At 40.6% G+C, this 16,473-nt stretch overlaps 1 protein-coding gene across 1 annotated transcript in view; it reads right to left on the reverse strand.

The window, feature by feature from the left end:
- pdhx (pyruvate dehydrogenase complex component X) overlaps window positions 1–16,473 on the reverse strand; it is an 85,927-nt gene that overhangs the window by 17,199 nt on the left and 52,255 nt on the right. The window contains 1 exon segment of the mRNA XM_048607295.1: window positions 11,758–11,916. Coding sequence (XP_048463252.1) covers window positions 11,758–11,916 — 159 coding nt within the window.

Consider the following 16,473-nt stretch of genomic DNA (forward strand, 5'->3'; position numbering starts at 1 on the left):
AGAAGCGAAGGAAGTACAGAAGCGAAGGAAGTACAGAAGCGAAGGAACCTAAGTGTGTACGTGCATTAATCATTGAAGATAGGACAGATTGAGAACACAGTTAAGAAAGCAACAGAGTATGTTAAGCTTCATTAATACAGACACAGAATAAAACAGCATGGCAGTTATGTTGAACTTGCTTAAGATACTAGTAATTCAAAGACCCACTGCATGTTGGGTCTTGAGAGAGAGACAGAATAGAGAACAGCAACAGTGACCAATATTTTCCTTGTTTTCTGCCTGCCTCAGGCAGACTGGAGTGCAATAAAACAAAGTGGTAATAAACATGCTTGTGCTTGTCAGTCTAACCTACACAGATCGAGTAACTTCAGTCACATACTTTGCAGCAAGTGTTGAGTAACAGCAGGGAGACAGAGACAGAAAATTAATTGGTTTAATTCTTGAGCATTTGCTACTAGTTTACAATCAAGCTGTTAGCAGAAGTCTGTGGGAAGAATACTCACTGTTCCATCTACTGAATGTGTAACGTTTTGCTTTAAATAAAAAATTTGGCCGAAATTAGTTCAATCCCAATTCTTACCTGCATTATTCCAGCCTCCCTGATAACAGTTTCATTACTTCCAAAACCTCAAAACTCAGCGCTAACTCTCACTGAAGTTGTATTATATCTGACTTGGATTGGTCACTTTTATCTCTAGGAGCAGAAAGCCATACATGTCAGTTAAAACAATTTGATTTATGGAATTTCTATTCTTTTGGAAGAACCAGAGTCTGATTCAGCATTCTCAACAGCTTCTGGTCTTGTTCACATGCTGCAACAGTTTCACTTAGTTTTTCACAATTGAACTTCTGCAAAATTATGACCAGTCCCTGGGTGAGGTTACCCAAGTCATTACAGATCCAGACAGATATCCCTAACTTCAAAGAGCTGAACAGCACACAGACCATTCGGCCGATCATGTCCACGCTGGTCAACAAAGATCTGACTAAAACAATTACATTTTCCAGCTTTTGGCCTATGGACCTGAAGGCTATGGCAAAATAGCTTAAATCTTTACAAGAGTTTCTGACTTAACCATCCATTAGGGGGTGAGTTCCAGACTCTCTCCTCCCTCTGGTGTAAAAAATTTAACTCATCTCTTAGCCTTCCATCTCAACTTAAATCTACGCCCTTGATTCTTGACCCCTCCACGAATGGAAAAAAAGGATGCCTTCCTATCCACCCTCTATGCCCTTCATAATCCTGTACACCTTTATCAGATCCCCACTCAATGGTCACTGCTCCAAAACTATGTAACCTTTCTTCATAGCTCAGGCAGCATCCTGGTAAATCTCCTCTGCACACACTCTGGTGCAATCACATCCTTCCAGTAATATGGTGACCATTTGTGACCTAACCAGCATTTTATACAGTTCCAAAATAATCTCCCTGCTCTTGTATTCTATGGCTTAGCTAATAAAGGCAATTGTCCCATCTGTCATCATAACTACATAATCTGTGCTGCTACCTTCAAGGATCTGTGTACATACACACACCAAGTTCCCTCTGCGTTTCCAGGTCCTATCATTCATACAGTACTGTTTACAGTGTTAGCTCCCCACCACATCTGCCTTAAGTGGTAATTTGGAGATGCTCAGCATGCCCTAAATTCTTTAAATAATTTATTAACATAGCTAATTGTCGGTCTCAATGGACGCATCCCACACAGTTACTGTCAATGACTTCTCTCCCTCTCTTGGCAAAGGATAAAGGGGGGAGAAACATATTTAATAAAAATGTTTTTATTTTAAATCACTGATGGGAGGTGTGCATCCCTGGCTGGCCAGCATTTATTCTCCATTCCTAACTTCCCTTGAACTGAATGGCTTGCTAGGCCATTTAAGTTGGCAGTTGAAAGTCAACCATGTTGCTGTGGGTCCGTCTCTGTCCAGGATGGTGGCGGAGTAGGCAGCATCCGAGCTCCTGTCCCCAGGGCTTGTCCACTCTGTCCGTTTTTCTTTTCATTGCTGTTTTCTTTTTGTTCTTTTTCTGTTTTCTGGTAGGAAGTTGGCTTCATTGGGGTCCGGAGCATGGTGGCGGCTGGTGAGTCCAGAGTAGAACTCTGCCAGCAGCATTGAGGTGGTGGTTTGTAGAGGGGCGAGCATAAAGACCCAATATCAGCGGAGGCAATGTCTGCGAGGTGGAGGAGGGATGTTTCGGGCCGTCACTGTGACAGTGATGGTGGTTCCTCGTGGCCCTTGCAGCTGTGCCTGGTAGTGATCTGCTTCAGTGCCTTTGGTGGTATGGCCTGGGATTCCATCGGATGGGCTGGTTGTGGTTTCAGCAATGAAATGGTTTTGGCCCAGCATTCCTGTGGGCAGCTTTTGTGATGTCTTCATTCCCGGGATCAGCAACGAGATTGTTTCTTGGAGCGCCTCCTGCAGAGTGTTGTGGCGTGGAACAGAGGCTTAAGTGGCGTTCTTGCAGTGAACCCAGGAGCCATTAATTTAACTGAGATGGCCTTGGTCTTAACTTTATTTTTCTTATCCATATCTTCTGTTATTAGTATAGGTGTTAAACACTTTTCACTGTATTCCTTTTGTAAAAAAAACACACAAGTGGCAATAAATGACTATTCTATTCTATGGCGTCACATGTAGGGCAGACCAGATAAGGCTGGCAGATTTTCTTCCCTAAAGAACATTAGTGAACCAGACGGGTCTTCCTCACAATCAACAATGGTTTCATGTTCATCTGTAGATTCTTAATTCCAGATTTTTAAAAAACATTATTGAATTCAAATTCCACCATCTGCCCTGGTGGGAGTCGACCCGGGTCCCCAAAACATTAGCTAAGTTTATGGATTAATCATCTAGCAATGATACCATTGCCTCCCCAAATAGATCGTTACATTTGTCCTGCTCATTTAGACCATTCTTTACTCATCTCCAACTGTTCCACGGGAAGATCCCATTGCTCAAACAAAACACAAGGAAACAGGACACTATCACAGTGGACCTGCAAACTAGTCATCAATGCACTGTCAGACTTCTTCATATCGCAGCATGCCAGTCTGTCAGGCGGTGTGGGCAATTTCAGATTTAATTTGGTGAGATGAGGTCAGTGAAGGAAGTAGATAAGCAAGCAAGCAAGCAAAAACAAAACAGAAATATCAGTTTTTTTTTTGTTTCACTCAAACTGCCAGTAAGACTCTTGAACCTTGAATACCCAAGGAACAATGATGTTGTTGTGGAGAAATGACTTGGTTAACTCCCAAGATGAATGAATCTGTGGGATGGCTGGGTGAGGGAGGAAGGACTGGGAGGCAAATAAACCAAAAAAATATATAGAGTAGGAGGGAGGGACAGGGGCGATGGTAGGGAATGGTAAACACAACAGAATTCAGGTATTTCATATCCAGAATCTCTGGTACATGCTCCAGATTCCTGCTGGCAGACAGCACTGCTTGGTATGCGTGTAGTAATCTATAGATGCATGTTGTTCTTGGATTGCACAGCCAAGCTCAGTGTCACACTGACTGCTTTGTTACATATGAAGCAAGATTTAAAGTGGGGCCTCTAATTATGGGATAAGACCAATTTTGGTGACCCAGTTCATGTATCACCTTCTGGGACCCACTAGAGTACATGTGCTATCAACAACACTTGCTTATAACAATTATCTGGGAGTAGTGCTGATATCTCTCCTCGTCCAACTTTCCAGATCAGAAGCAATTCAAAAAGCAAATTAAAAAAAAATCATATTGTGCAACTTTCGTTTTAAACATCATGAGGTGGTAGTTCAGCCTTGTGCCTCAGTCAAAAACATTACTTCAGAAGCATGCCAATTTGATGTAGGCATCAAATAATTCTCTTAGAAACTGATGTTACGTTTTCAGATTTACCACCAAGGAGAGAATATTGATGAAAAATGGGAAGGGTCAATCTTAGACTTTTTGGGGACACCAGAGGTAACTGTGCACGGAAAAAAAGCCACTGCAAATGACTTTCTGGCCACGAGTGATGGATAAGAATGGAACTAGACGAGTTCAGGTCCATTCAGCTGAATGTCAAGAAGTATGAACTGATCAAGAAGTTTTAGTTTTCATCTAACTGTGCTTATTCACCTCTTCAGTAATGTTAAGGATGTTGAAGAGTATCCATGGAGAACACCACCACCTACAAGTTTCCCTCCAAGTCACTCACTGTCCTGACTTGGAAATATATCGCCATTCCTTCAGAATTGCTAGTTCAAAACCCTACAACTCTCACCCAAAGGGCATTGTGGGTTTATCTAAGGACATGGACTGCAGGGGTTTTAGAGGTAGCTATCATCACAGGAAGGGCAATAAATGGTGTCTCAGTCAATGGCACCCATATCCCGTGAATGAATAAACCTTCCTTTGTAAACAAAATACAAGTAAGTACACCCAAGGCTCCTCTGAGGGGATGTGTTGTTAGGCCACTTTCTCCCCCATTAGTTAGATGCTGAATTTTTACCTTTCAAATTTTCAGCGGAATTTAACTGCCTGTTTATTCACGTGTGCACGAGTTGACATCATTGATTTACACAGAACGGAGTTATACCTGGTTCCGTTTTTCTAGGGCAATGAAGAAAGTACACAACCAACCAAAGTACAGTAAATCAGTATGCATTGCTCCAAATCATTCATGTGGGTAAGCTAATTCTCTATTCTGATCGCTCTACTCGTACTTCAGTTAATGTTGAGAGGGGAGTTGCTGCTTCTGGGCTGGTGGCTGGGCTGGATTTGCTTTCCATTTACTTTAAATTGTTTAGAAAAATATAACTAGAGTGCAGGAATTCAGTTGGGTCTACATCATGCTCCCAGCTTAATTTAATGAGGTTTCTTCAGCAAATACCCAAAGTAGGCAGGAAGTAGGCTTTAGGATCGGATTGGTCTGAAATTTTGTATGACTAACATAAATCAATCAACGATGTTACAAATTTACCCAATGTTAAATATTACTCTTTTAACATCCATATACACAGTGATAAATTGTTAAAACAAATGGCAGAAAGTAGTATATACCTATGGAGAAAGTTGTGAACAGAACGATGGGAATTTCAGTAAATATTCTACAATAAGGAAATGAGCATATATCAGAGTTGACGATATTTATCAAAAATAAATTCAATTCAGCTCAATGTAGAAACTCGTCTCGGCTACATCGCTTAATTTAAGGTACCTGTATATGAAATGGTGATTCTACACATCACTGGAAGGAGCTCTGCTATGGGTAGGAAATGTCAGTGCTTTATAGCAGCACAATTACAGAACACAAATGATCATCAGCTTTAAAGTACAAAATGAAACAGTGAGGCAGGTTTGACGCACCACAGTTAAGTGCTCTACCTATCTCAATTTGGAAGATTTCAGATTTCATGACAATCCCTGTGAATGGAGCATGCTTATTTAATTACACATCCTACACTTCTTGAAAAATAACAGAGGAAGGATTTTATAACTGACAAGTCAGGTCCTAAGCAGGTTCTGTAATCTCAAATTAAGAATAGGTTAAATCATTGTGGAATTGCCAAGTCACCAGCATTCATCTTTTACAGTAAACTTAAAATAAACATATTTTAAACAATAAACTAAATACATCACAGGGGCATAGGAGGTTGAGGGGTTATGGAGGTTTATAAAGTCATGAGGGGTATAGATCGATTAATTGTAGGTGTCTTCTCCTAGGATGGGGGATTTCAAGACAAGGGGGCATATTTTTAAGGTAAGAGAGATTTAAAAAAGACACTAGGGGCAAATTTTTTACACAATGGTTCATGTGTGGAATGAACTTCCTGAGGAAGTGGTGAATGCAGGTACAGTTACAATGTTTAAAAGACATTTAGATGAGTCCGTGACTAGGAAAGGTTAGGAGGGATATGTGCCAGGAGCAGGTAGATGAGACTAGTTTAGTTTTGGATTATGTTCGGCATGGACTGGTTGGACTGAAGGATCTATTTCTGTGCTGTATGACTATGTACAAAGGGGGTAAATAACTGAGGGGCTGACTTTCATTTCAGTAAATTGTTAACAGGAAAGTGTTTAGGTGATGTGTGGAGTTAAACAATTGGTGAATTAAACAATTGGTGTGGAGTTAAACAAAGTGTGGCGATCTTGGATGCTTTGTGTTCTGAGATGATGATGTATACAGGAAGTAACTCCAATTGAGGTTAATATTCCTGCACTTGAGAAGCAAATGGCAACACAACTGGCCAAATCTTTTCATCTTCAGGCTGATGGGTTTTGTGAAAGCAAAGTGGCTCACTATTGATCAGGACTGAAAATGTGAACTCAAAGGCAGTATAAGGATCACATCAAGTGGCAAACAGGGATTTGAGTTCTGAAGAAGAGTCTTTTCCACTGAAAACATTACATATGTTTCCCTCTCCAAAGATGCTGCCAGACCTATAGATTTTCTCTAGAATGTTTTGTTTTTTATACTAGATACCTCTTGGTAGCAACTTGGGTGCACGGCAACCACAACCAAATCCATGACACTGTGTAGCAAATGGATTCCAAGGGAGGTGGAATGAAGTGTAGACATTCAGTAGTAATAGACGATTCCATAGTCAGGAGAATAGACAGTTCCTTTAGCAGTCACAATATGTATCGCCCAGGAGACTAAGCATAGGTCAACATGGAGCAGGTGCAAAAGATTTTAGTGGGAAACGGAGTGAACAAGATGCCTTAGTTGTATTCAAGTTGAATACACCAAGCTTTGTAAAACAAGTTTCATTAGTTAGGAGGTGGACCGAAGAGCAGGAACTCCAGGTTGGTAATCTCAGAATACACATTTGTGCTGGTCAATACAGGACTTGGAAGACCAGGAGGTTAGATGCACAAATAGCATTGTAATGAATGAGGTATCATTTCCGATTTCTTACTCATGCCAATTCTATGGAGGGATGGACCAATGTGCTTGCTGGTAGAGTCATGGGTACAATGGAAGGTTTATTTTAATACAATGGGGCAAAATGAGGAGGAAGCATAACTTGGGTGGAAAGAACAGTCAGATAATACAAAAACAACAGAAGGAGGATAGATGCCAGGAAACAGAGAAAGCTCCAGGTAAGGGTGTGTAATACACGGGTAAAGAAACATTTTGTAAATGGTAAACACAACATTTTCATGTTTGATACTGAAGATAAAAAGGAGAGGAAGTTAGCAATAAAGGCACTTGGCTAGGGAATCGAAAATGATAGAGGTATTTGGCAAGGGAACAGTCAATTATAAAAGGTGTTTGACTAGGAAACCAGACATAAGAGCTTAAAAGGGAAATAGTCCAAATAAATCAAATTGAAAAACTGGTAAGAAAGAAGATACAAACATCAGAAGGCACGTGATTAGGAATTAGTGAATTCAAAATTACACTGATACTTAGAGGTTTCAGGAAATCAAGTTAAATAATATAAATGAATACATCACATACAACGATGCAAAAGAGTTTAGAAAGCCTGATGAGATTAAAAACAAAAATTGATCAAGAATTTTTATATACACACAACACAGTAACAAAAGAATAAGACAGATTAGAGAGGGAAAACAAATCAAATGGAGAATATAGGAACGTGGAGGTTTTAAATGAACAGTATGCCTTGGATGTCACAGAGCAACGCAAATAGGAGTTGAGCTAAAAGGAAATGGTACTGAATGAAGTGGAGTTAGTGAGAAGTTGGACTGGAGGCCTGTGACCAGCGGTGTACCGCAAGGATCAATGCTGGGTCCACTGCTTTTTGTCATTTATATAAATGATTTGGATGCGAACAGAGGAGGTGTAGTTAGTAAGTGCAGATGACACCAAAATTAATGGTGCAGTGGACAGCAAAGGAAGTTACCCCAGAGGACAACATGACCTTGATCAGACGGGCAAATTGTCCAAGGAGTGGCAGATGGAGTTTAATCTAGGTAAGTGTGAAGTGCTACATTTTGGTAGGGCAAATCAGGGCAGCATTCATACACTTAATGCTAAGGTCCTGGGGAGTGTTGCAGAACAAAGAGACCATAGGGTGCAGGTTCATAGTTCCTTGAAAGCAGAGTCACAGGTAGACAGGATAGTGAAGGCAGCATTTGGTATGCTTGCCTTTATGGTCTGCGCATCGAATATCGGAGTTGGGAGGTCATTTTGCAGCTGGTTCAGGACACTGGTTAGGCCACTTTTGGAATACTGCATTCAATTCTGGTATCCCTGCTACAGGAAAGATGTTGTTAAACTTGAAAGGGTTGGAAAGATTTACAAGGATGTTGCTGGAGCTGGAGAGTTTGAACTATAGCGAGAGGCTGAATAGGCTGGGGCTATTTCCCTTGGAGCGTCAGAGGCCGAGGGGTGACCTTATAGAGGTTTATAAGATCATGACAGGCATGGATAGGGTGAATAGTCAAGGTTTTTCCCCAGGGTAGGGGAGTCCAAAACTAGAGGGCATAGGTTTAAGGTGAGAGGGGTAAGATTTAAAAGGGACCTAAGGGGCAACATTTTTACACAGATGGTGGTGTGTGTATGGAATGAGCTGCCAGAGGAAGTGGGGGAGGCTGGTATGATTACAACGTTTAAAAGGCATCTTGATGGGTACATGAATAGGAAGGGTTTGGAGGGATATGGGCCAAATGCTGGCAAATGGGACTAGATTAATTTAAGATATCTGGTCAGCATGGACGAGTTGAACTAAACGTTTTGTTTCCATGCTGTACATCGGTATGACTCTAAGTGCAAAGGACACCAGAAGTTGAGGGCTCGCATCCTAGAATGCTGGAGGCGGTCAGGAAGGAAATAGTAGAGGGTCTGACGACAATCTTGCAAACAATCTTCGATCTGAGAGTTGTGCCCAATGATTGGAGAATTGCCAGTGCTAATTTGCTCTGTGTGGCACACCAGTGGTAATTTCAGTTTGTCCCCACAGGATGGTTGTTGTGGGAAGTGAAAACTGTCACCACAGCACAGTAAGGAATGTTGCCGTTCAGTCTTATACTCCTTCAGACTCAGGATTATTCATGCCTATCTTAGGTACCTGAAACAGGGTACTGCTCCACCTTTCAGGATTAATATCATTCCAACGAATGGGTTTAAATGTCAGCTTTCCAAAAATAAATCTCAAACAAAAAATACACTTAAAATACCACATACCAAATTATTTGGTAGTGTTCTTTTGCATCACATACAAAAGATATTCTTTTTTATTCTCATGGACCATGGGCATCACTGGCTGGCCAGCATTTCCCCTCTGTAGTTGCCCTTGAGAAGCTGGTGGTGAGCTGCCTTCTTGAATCGTTAGAGTCCGTGTCAGTGTAGGTAGACTCACAATGACATTAGGGAAGGAATTCCAACATTTTGACCCAGTGACAGTGAAGGAACAGTGATATATTTCCAAGTTGGGATGGTGAGTGGCTTGGAAGGGAAATTGCAGGTTGTGGTGTTCCATCTATGGCTGCCCTTGTTCTTCTAGGCGGAAGTGGTTGTGGGTTTGGAAGGTGCTGTCTTAGTGAATTTCTACAGTGCTTCTTGTAGATAGTACACTCTGCTGCTACTGAGCGTTATTGTTACTTGTAGTGGATGCTTGTGGATGTGGTGTCAATTAAGCAGGCTGCTTTGCCCTGGATGTGTCAAGCTTCAAGTGTTGTTGGAGCTGTACTCATCCAGGCTAGTGGGGAGTATTCATTCACACCCTTGTCTTGTGTGGTGTAGATGGTGGACAGGTGTCTGAGGAGTCGGGAGGTGAGTTACTTGCTGTGGTATTTCTAGCCTTTGATCTGCTTTTGTGGCCACTGTATTTATGTGGCAAGTCCAGTTCTGTTTCTGGTTAATGGCACCTCCTACAACGTTCGTAGTGGGGAATTCAGTAATGGTAATACCATTGAATGTTAAGGGGTGGTGCACAGACTGTCTCATATTGGAGATTGTCACTGTATGTGAATAGAGTGGCGCAAATGTTATTTGCTACTTGTCGACCCAAGCCTGGATATTTTCATGTCACAAGTTCTTCCGAACTAACTTCACACTTTTGTTTTTGGTACTTGTCATTCTGTAGTAATTTTCCCATCGAGTGGTTCGCTGAAGATGGACTACCAAGGGCATTGCCAATTTTAAACTGACACTGGTTACTTTGGAGGTGGATGTATAATATTTCTCCACTCAACACCACTTGATGCTAGCCTAACTAAATACAAATGGCATAAAGTTCATTTGCACTACAGATTTAGCATTGGTGCAGACTGATGGAAACGCAAAATAGTGAAAATCAGAAACTGAAACCTAAAATGAAACAGAGCGGTCTTCTACTTTCGTTCTGGTGCCAGACCATGGATAATCCCGGACCTGAGCTGCATTGCTACTTGGCATGAATGCCATTGCCCTTGGATAGCTGAGGGTTATAGGTATGAATATCTGCCCTGCCTATCTATCACCCTGCTATATGCTTTGTTCTTTGAGGGTGTGACAAGCAGGGTGCGTGAAGCATAACCAGTAGATGTGGTGCATTTGAATTTCCAAAAGGTATTTGGTGAGTTGACAGATGAAGTATCCATACACTATAGAAATTTATGATATTTGGTTGGGCCCAGGAGTGGGGAAGGAAGGTATACTAGCATAAATAGAGGATTAGTTACCCAAAATGAAACAGTCATTGGAATAAGCAGTTTATTTTTTGGATGTAAAGCTGTAACTGGTGAACAGCCACAGATATTAGCACTCAGGCCCCAACTTTATATGATTTACTTTAATGGCTTGGATCAAAGAACAGACTATATTATAGCCAAATTTGCTGACCATACAAAGATGGGTAGGTGAGAAAGTTGTGAGGAGGATTCAAAGGGACATCAATAGATTAAGTAAGTGGGCAAAAACTTTGCATTTGGCGTACAATGTGGGAAATGTGAGGTTGTCCACTTTTCAGAAATAGAAAAGCCGAAAATTATTGAAATGGGAAACATTACAGAAGGCTTAAAATCGAGGGATCTGGGTAGCTTTATACATGAATCAAACAAAGTCAGCATCCAGATACAGCAAATGATTAGAAAGGCAAATGGAACGTTGGCTTTTATTGCAAGGGGAATAAAATATAAAAGCGGAGAAGTCTTGCTGCAACTGTACAGAACAATTGTGAAACTACATAAAAACAGTTTTAGTTATCTTATTTAGAGGGTCATATTTGAATTGGAATTGGAATGGACAATTCAATTAAGGCTCATTAGGCTGATTCCTTGATTGATAGGTTTGTCCTACAAGAAAAAGCTGAAGAGTTTGGAAGAATGAGAGGTGACCTGATCGAAATACATATGTTTCTGAAGGGGCTTGACAGGATAGATGTTTCGACTCTCGGTGGAATATAGGACTAGAATACATATTTGAAAAATAAAGATCTCCCATTCAAGGTAGAGATAAGGAGGAATTTCTATATTCAGACAGTCACTTATGATTTGAATTCCATTCTCTAATGAGCAGCGGAGGTTACAGGGTCATAGAAATGTGCCATTGAAAATATTTCAGGTTGAATTAGGTAAGTTTTTGATAGGAGTCAAGGATTATGGGAAGCAGGCAAGAAAGTTGAATTAAGGCCACAGTCACATTAGCCATCACTCTACTGACTGGTGGAACAGGCTCGAGGCTACCCCAATTTGAATGACTTACTCCTATTCCCATTTATGATGGTCTTTTGGAAGATAGGCTATTTAAACCAACATGTTAAGATTTATGGCTGTTCAAGGCTTAAATAAACTGATTTTGGTCACACTTTCTCTCAGCATTGAGACCCTCTTGTCCTACCTTGACCACCGTGGAAATTTCTTCTATTCCCTTGGTGGCAGCATCTCGGACGATTGGTGTAACCAGACCACGATCCGTGGCTACAGCCACTGAGATGTCGATGGAGCTGAGCTGATGAGGGCCCTCATTGCTCCAGGTGGAATTCACATCCGGCATTTGCTTCGAAAGATTATCATTGAGACACAGGGGTAGGGAGGAGTGGGGTGGGCAAAAGGTGGAAGAGCAAAGAGGACACAGTTATCAGGATAAGAATTGTTGTACAGTTGCAGAATGAAATGCTTGTGTTAAAAATAGAGGGCCATCAAATCATAACTGTAGAATCAGTTTTCTGAACCCTTTCTAAAATTTATGATTAATCATGATTGATTTTATCATTAAAAGCTTACTCTTGACCCCTTGACTCCTGTCAAACTGCTTCTTTTCACCTCCTCCAACAAATAATCCTCATTGTTCTATTGAAAAATGTCAGTTTTTGTATTTATGTTGCTTCTTACAAGACAAGATTGTAGCAATATCACACACAGTATGCTTAACAGACCAATAACCTTATGCTCAATTAGGCAGCAAAGGAATTTCATCGATTTTGAAAGGGTTTTATTGTAAAGCTATAGTTTAGCACAAATAACACATTTTTCACCTTTCCCTTCTTAACTAATTCCCCTCTGGAAAAGAATCCAGCTCCTAATAGTCTAATGCGAATCAACTTTTCTCAACCAACTCTGGAGCTATTCTGATAGACCATTAAATCTTAGCATCTTAAATTGACAATGTTCTGTGAAACTGCATTCCACAACTTCTTTTCTCTTCCACAGCTCCCAGCCAATTCTATTCTGCATCTGCATTGAATTGTATCATTTCACTAAAATACATATCATATTACTGACATTAAATTCAATTTGCCACTTCAGCCCATTCCCCATCAATGTCATGAGTCTTTGGAACTCTCTTCTGGAAAAGACGATGAAAGAAGAGAGCTTGAATATTTTTAAGGCAGAGGTAGGTAGATTCTTGTTAAGCAGGATGTGAAAGGTGGTTATTAGTAGGCACGAATATTGTTTTGAGATTATAGTCAAATCAGCCATGAGGCTGAATGACCTCTCCTGTTCATGGATCTTATGTTTGTATATATCTGTTGAAAGTGGCTACTTTCAATTGTATTCTCTTTAGCTAGATGTATCTAGAGGTAATTTCAACTTTAATTAAATACTCAAATTTAAAATTGAAGTATTTATATTTACCTGGATTAACTCTGTTCTCCTTTTAAAAATCAGTACAACTGGACACTTTCCAATCCTTCAGCAAAAATTCAAATTTAGACGAGTCTTAATGTTATTTCTAGGTTCTAGGCAAATTTCTCCTTTAATTACCTCAAAATTTTAAGCTGCCATCCTTTGTATTCCTCTGAGACGACTAAAGTATTTAAAATGTTCTTTTATTGATCATAATCATTTATCTTAAACAATTCAGAATTCTCAGCTTCTCTATCATCCTGGTCTTTTGTAAAGACCAACTTAAGATATTTAATAAATCTCCGATAATTTTGACCATTTACAAATTGAGAACCGTCTTCTCATGTGTTTCAAATAACTTTTGACAAATCTCTTTGTAAATAGTCTCTTGGTAGCACAGAACTTGTGCATTGCTGGAAAAAAAAACAAAAGTTTTCTGTTTCACTCATTAGGACTTTCACAAAAATACATCCTAATGTAAAGGAGAACAATATCTGATACTATCAGAGATGAAAATGCTGCAAGTGAAGAAAGTGGTTGCAAGTGAAATCTAACAAATTATGATGCTGCCATGGAGAATGCACCAGATGATGACTGATAGTTAACAACCAAATGTTACTTAAATTAAATCAGGCAGGTTGACTGGTCAAGGCATTTACCCTGACGAATGAACCAGATTTATTTGAGAGTTCAAACAAACACCATGTGTGCAAAGAGCAGCGCCCAGTGTCTAAACATGTACAACTTCCAGCAAGAACAAGTTCACTACACTGTAAGCCTAACTGACAGGATCAAACTGGTTCTGTGAAATTTCTGCATACTCAGGACCATTTAGCAAATGTTATCCAATCTAAAAAATTGGGTTGACGGTGGGAGCATTGAGTATAGGAGTTGGCATGTCATGTTGCTGCTGTACAAGACATATGGTAAGGCCACTTTTGGAGTACTGCATACAATTTTAGATGTCCTGCTGTAGGAAGGATGTTATTAAACTGGAAAGGATGCAAAAGGATTTACAAGGATATTACTGAGACGGAGTTTGGGGTGGGGTAGTTGTTGAGTTATAAGGAGAGGCTGGATAGGCAGACAATTTTTTCCCTGAAGCACAGGAGACTGAGGGGTGGCCTTATAGAGATTTACAAAATCATGAGGGGCATAGATAAGGTGAATAGGCAAAGTCTTTTTGTAAATGTAGGGGAGTTTAAAAATGGATGGCATATGCCCCCCTCACCTTAAACCTGAAAGGCAACTTTTTCACACTGAGGGTGGCGCATACATGGAATGAGCTGTCAGAGGAAGTGGTAGAGGCAAGTACAATTACAACATTTAGAAGACATTCGGATAGGTACATGGATAGGAAGGGTTGAGAGGGATATGGGCCAAACGCAGGCAAATGGGACTAGATCAGTTCAGGAAACCTGGTTGGCATGGACGAGTAGGCTGAAGGGCCTGTTTCCATGCTGTATGACTCTATGACTCAATGACTCAATCACACGATCTTATCTAATGCTGGACACTGAGTTTTGAACTTTGCAAGCTTGTTAATATTTAATATTTAACAGACAGTTTTGAGAGTTATTAGGCGGCAATAATCATTTCATCCCAGCAATATGGGAGGGACATAGCTACCATGTTTTCAATTGGTCATTCAAGACAGTTCAGGGGTCACTAAAGAGGAGTTCAAAGGTTACAGGCAATGAGTGAGGATGCGAGAGAGACCAAAATGGTTATGTTAAGAATACTGCAGCTTGCCGTACTGCTGGCAAGCTTGCTGAACTACACAGATTGTGTTTAGAAGACTCCATGAGGAGCTAAGAGCAACTGGATGGGTCTGCATCATTGGAACAGGTTCTTAAAATATTAGGCAGCTAAGACATACAGTCAGACAGGATGGAAACGGACCCTTTACCTTACCTATACCCCTCATGATTTTATAAACCTCTATAAGGTCACCCCTCAACCTCCTAGGCTCCAGTGAAATGTCCCAGCCTATCCAGCCTATTTTAATAGCTCAAACACTCCACTCCCAGCAACATCCTGATAAATCTTTTCTGATCCCTCTCCAGTTTAATAATATCCTCCTGTACAACCTCATCATAACATCCCAACTTCTATACTCTAAGGTCTGAGCAATGAAGACAAGCATGCTAAATGCCTTCTTAACCACCTTGTCTACTTGTGACGCAAATTTCAAAGAATTATCTACGTGAATCCCTACATCTCTTTGTTCTACAACACCACCCAAGGCCCTACCATTAATTGTATAAGTCCTGCCCTTGTTAGTTTTACCAAAATGCAATACCTCGTGTTTATCCAAATTAAACTCCATCTGCCACTCCTCAGCTCATTGACCCAATTGATCAAGATCTCTTTGTAATTTAAGATAACCTTCCTCACTGTCTACTATACCACCAACTTTGGTGTCATTTGCAAACTTACTAACCATGCTTTCTATATTCTCATCTAAATAATTTATATAATTGACAAACAAAAGTGGACCCAGTACTGATCCCTGTGGAACACCGCTGGTCACAGGCCTCCAGTCTGAAAAACAACCCTTCACCATCACTCTCTACCTCCTACTGTAAAGCCAAGTTGTATCCAGTTGGCAAGGTCACCCTGAATCCCAAGTGATCTAATTAGTCTACCATGGGGAACTTTGTCAAAGGTTTTACGGGAGTCCTAGTAAACAACGTCAACTGCTTGGCCCACATCAAACTTTTCGATACTTCCTCAAAAATCAAGTTCGAGAGACACTATTTTCCTCGCACAAAATCATGCTGATTATCCCTAATCAGTCCTTGCCTCTCCAAATGCACGTAAACCCTATGTTTCAGAATCACCTTCAATGACTTACCCACTGCCAAAGTCAGACTCACAGGTCTATTGTTCCCAGGCTTCTCCTTACAGCCTTTCTTAAATAGACACAACATTAGCCACTCTCCAGTCCTTCGGTACTTCATCCATGTCAAAGCAATTTGGCTTCTATTCTTCAGAGTTTATAAAAGGCAGAAGAGTGATTTAATCAAGGTGCTAAATCTATAACACGCTCAAATCAGTACGTTGAAGGGAAGACTCACAAGAAGCTCCAGGGAGGTGAGAAAGTAGGTCTAACCGTGGCTCTATATCAGTGGAAACTGTCTAAGCATTAGTACCAGGGTTGCTGAGAGTGGGAGTTTAAAAGTTCACAAGCAGAACTGGCTCAGTGAGGTAGGCTGTGAAGAGCAGAGGTTATACTTGTGAATTGAGCACTTAAGGCACTTGGTGAGGATGGGGCAGTTTTTGACAGGAATTTTCAAGATTCCCAAGGCCACTGTTGTATTTCAGTCATGTGTGCCAATTTGCTAATCTGCCTGACCTCAGCTAACTTGTTTCATCTTTCTGAAATATGCCATAAGCAATTTGGTCTTTTAGTTTTTGTGTAGAATTCATGCTTTCTAGAAAAGCTCAGCAGGTCTGGCAGCATCTGTGGAGGAGAAAACAGAGT

The sequence above is a fragment of the Rhincodon typus genome, chromosome 17 (genome assembly GCF_021869965.1).
Source record: "Rhincodon typus isolate 14 chromosome 17, sRhiTyp1.1, whole genome shotgun sequence".
NCBI lineage: Eukaryota > Metazoa > Chordata > Chondrichthyes > Orectolobiformes > Rhincodontidae > Rhincodon > Rhincodon typus.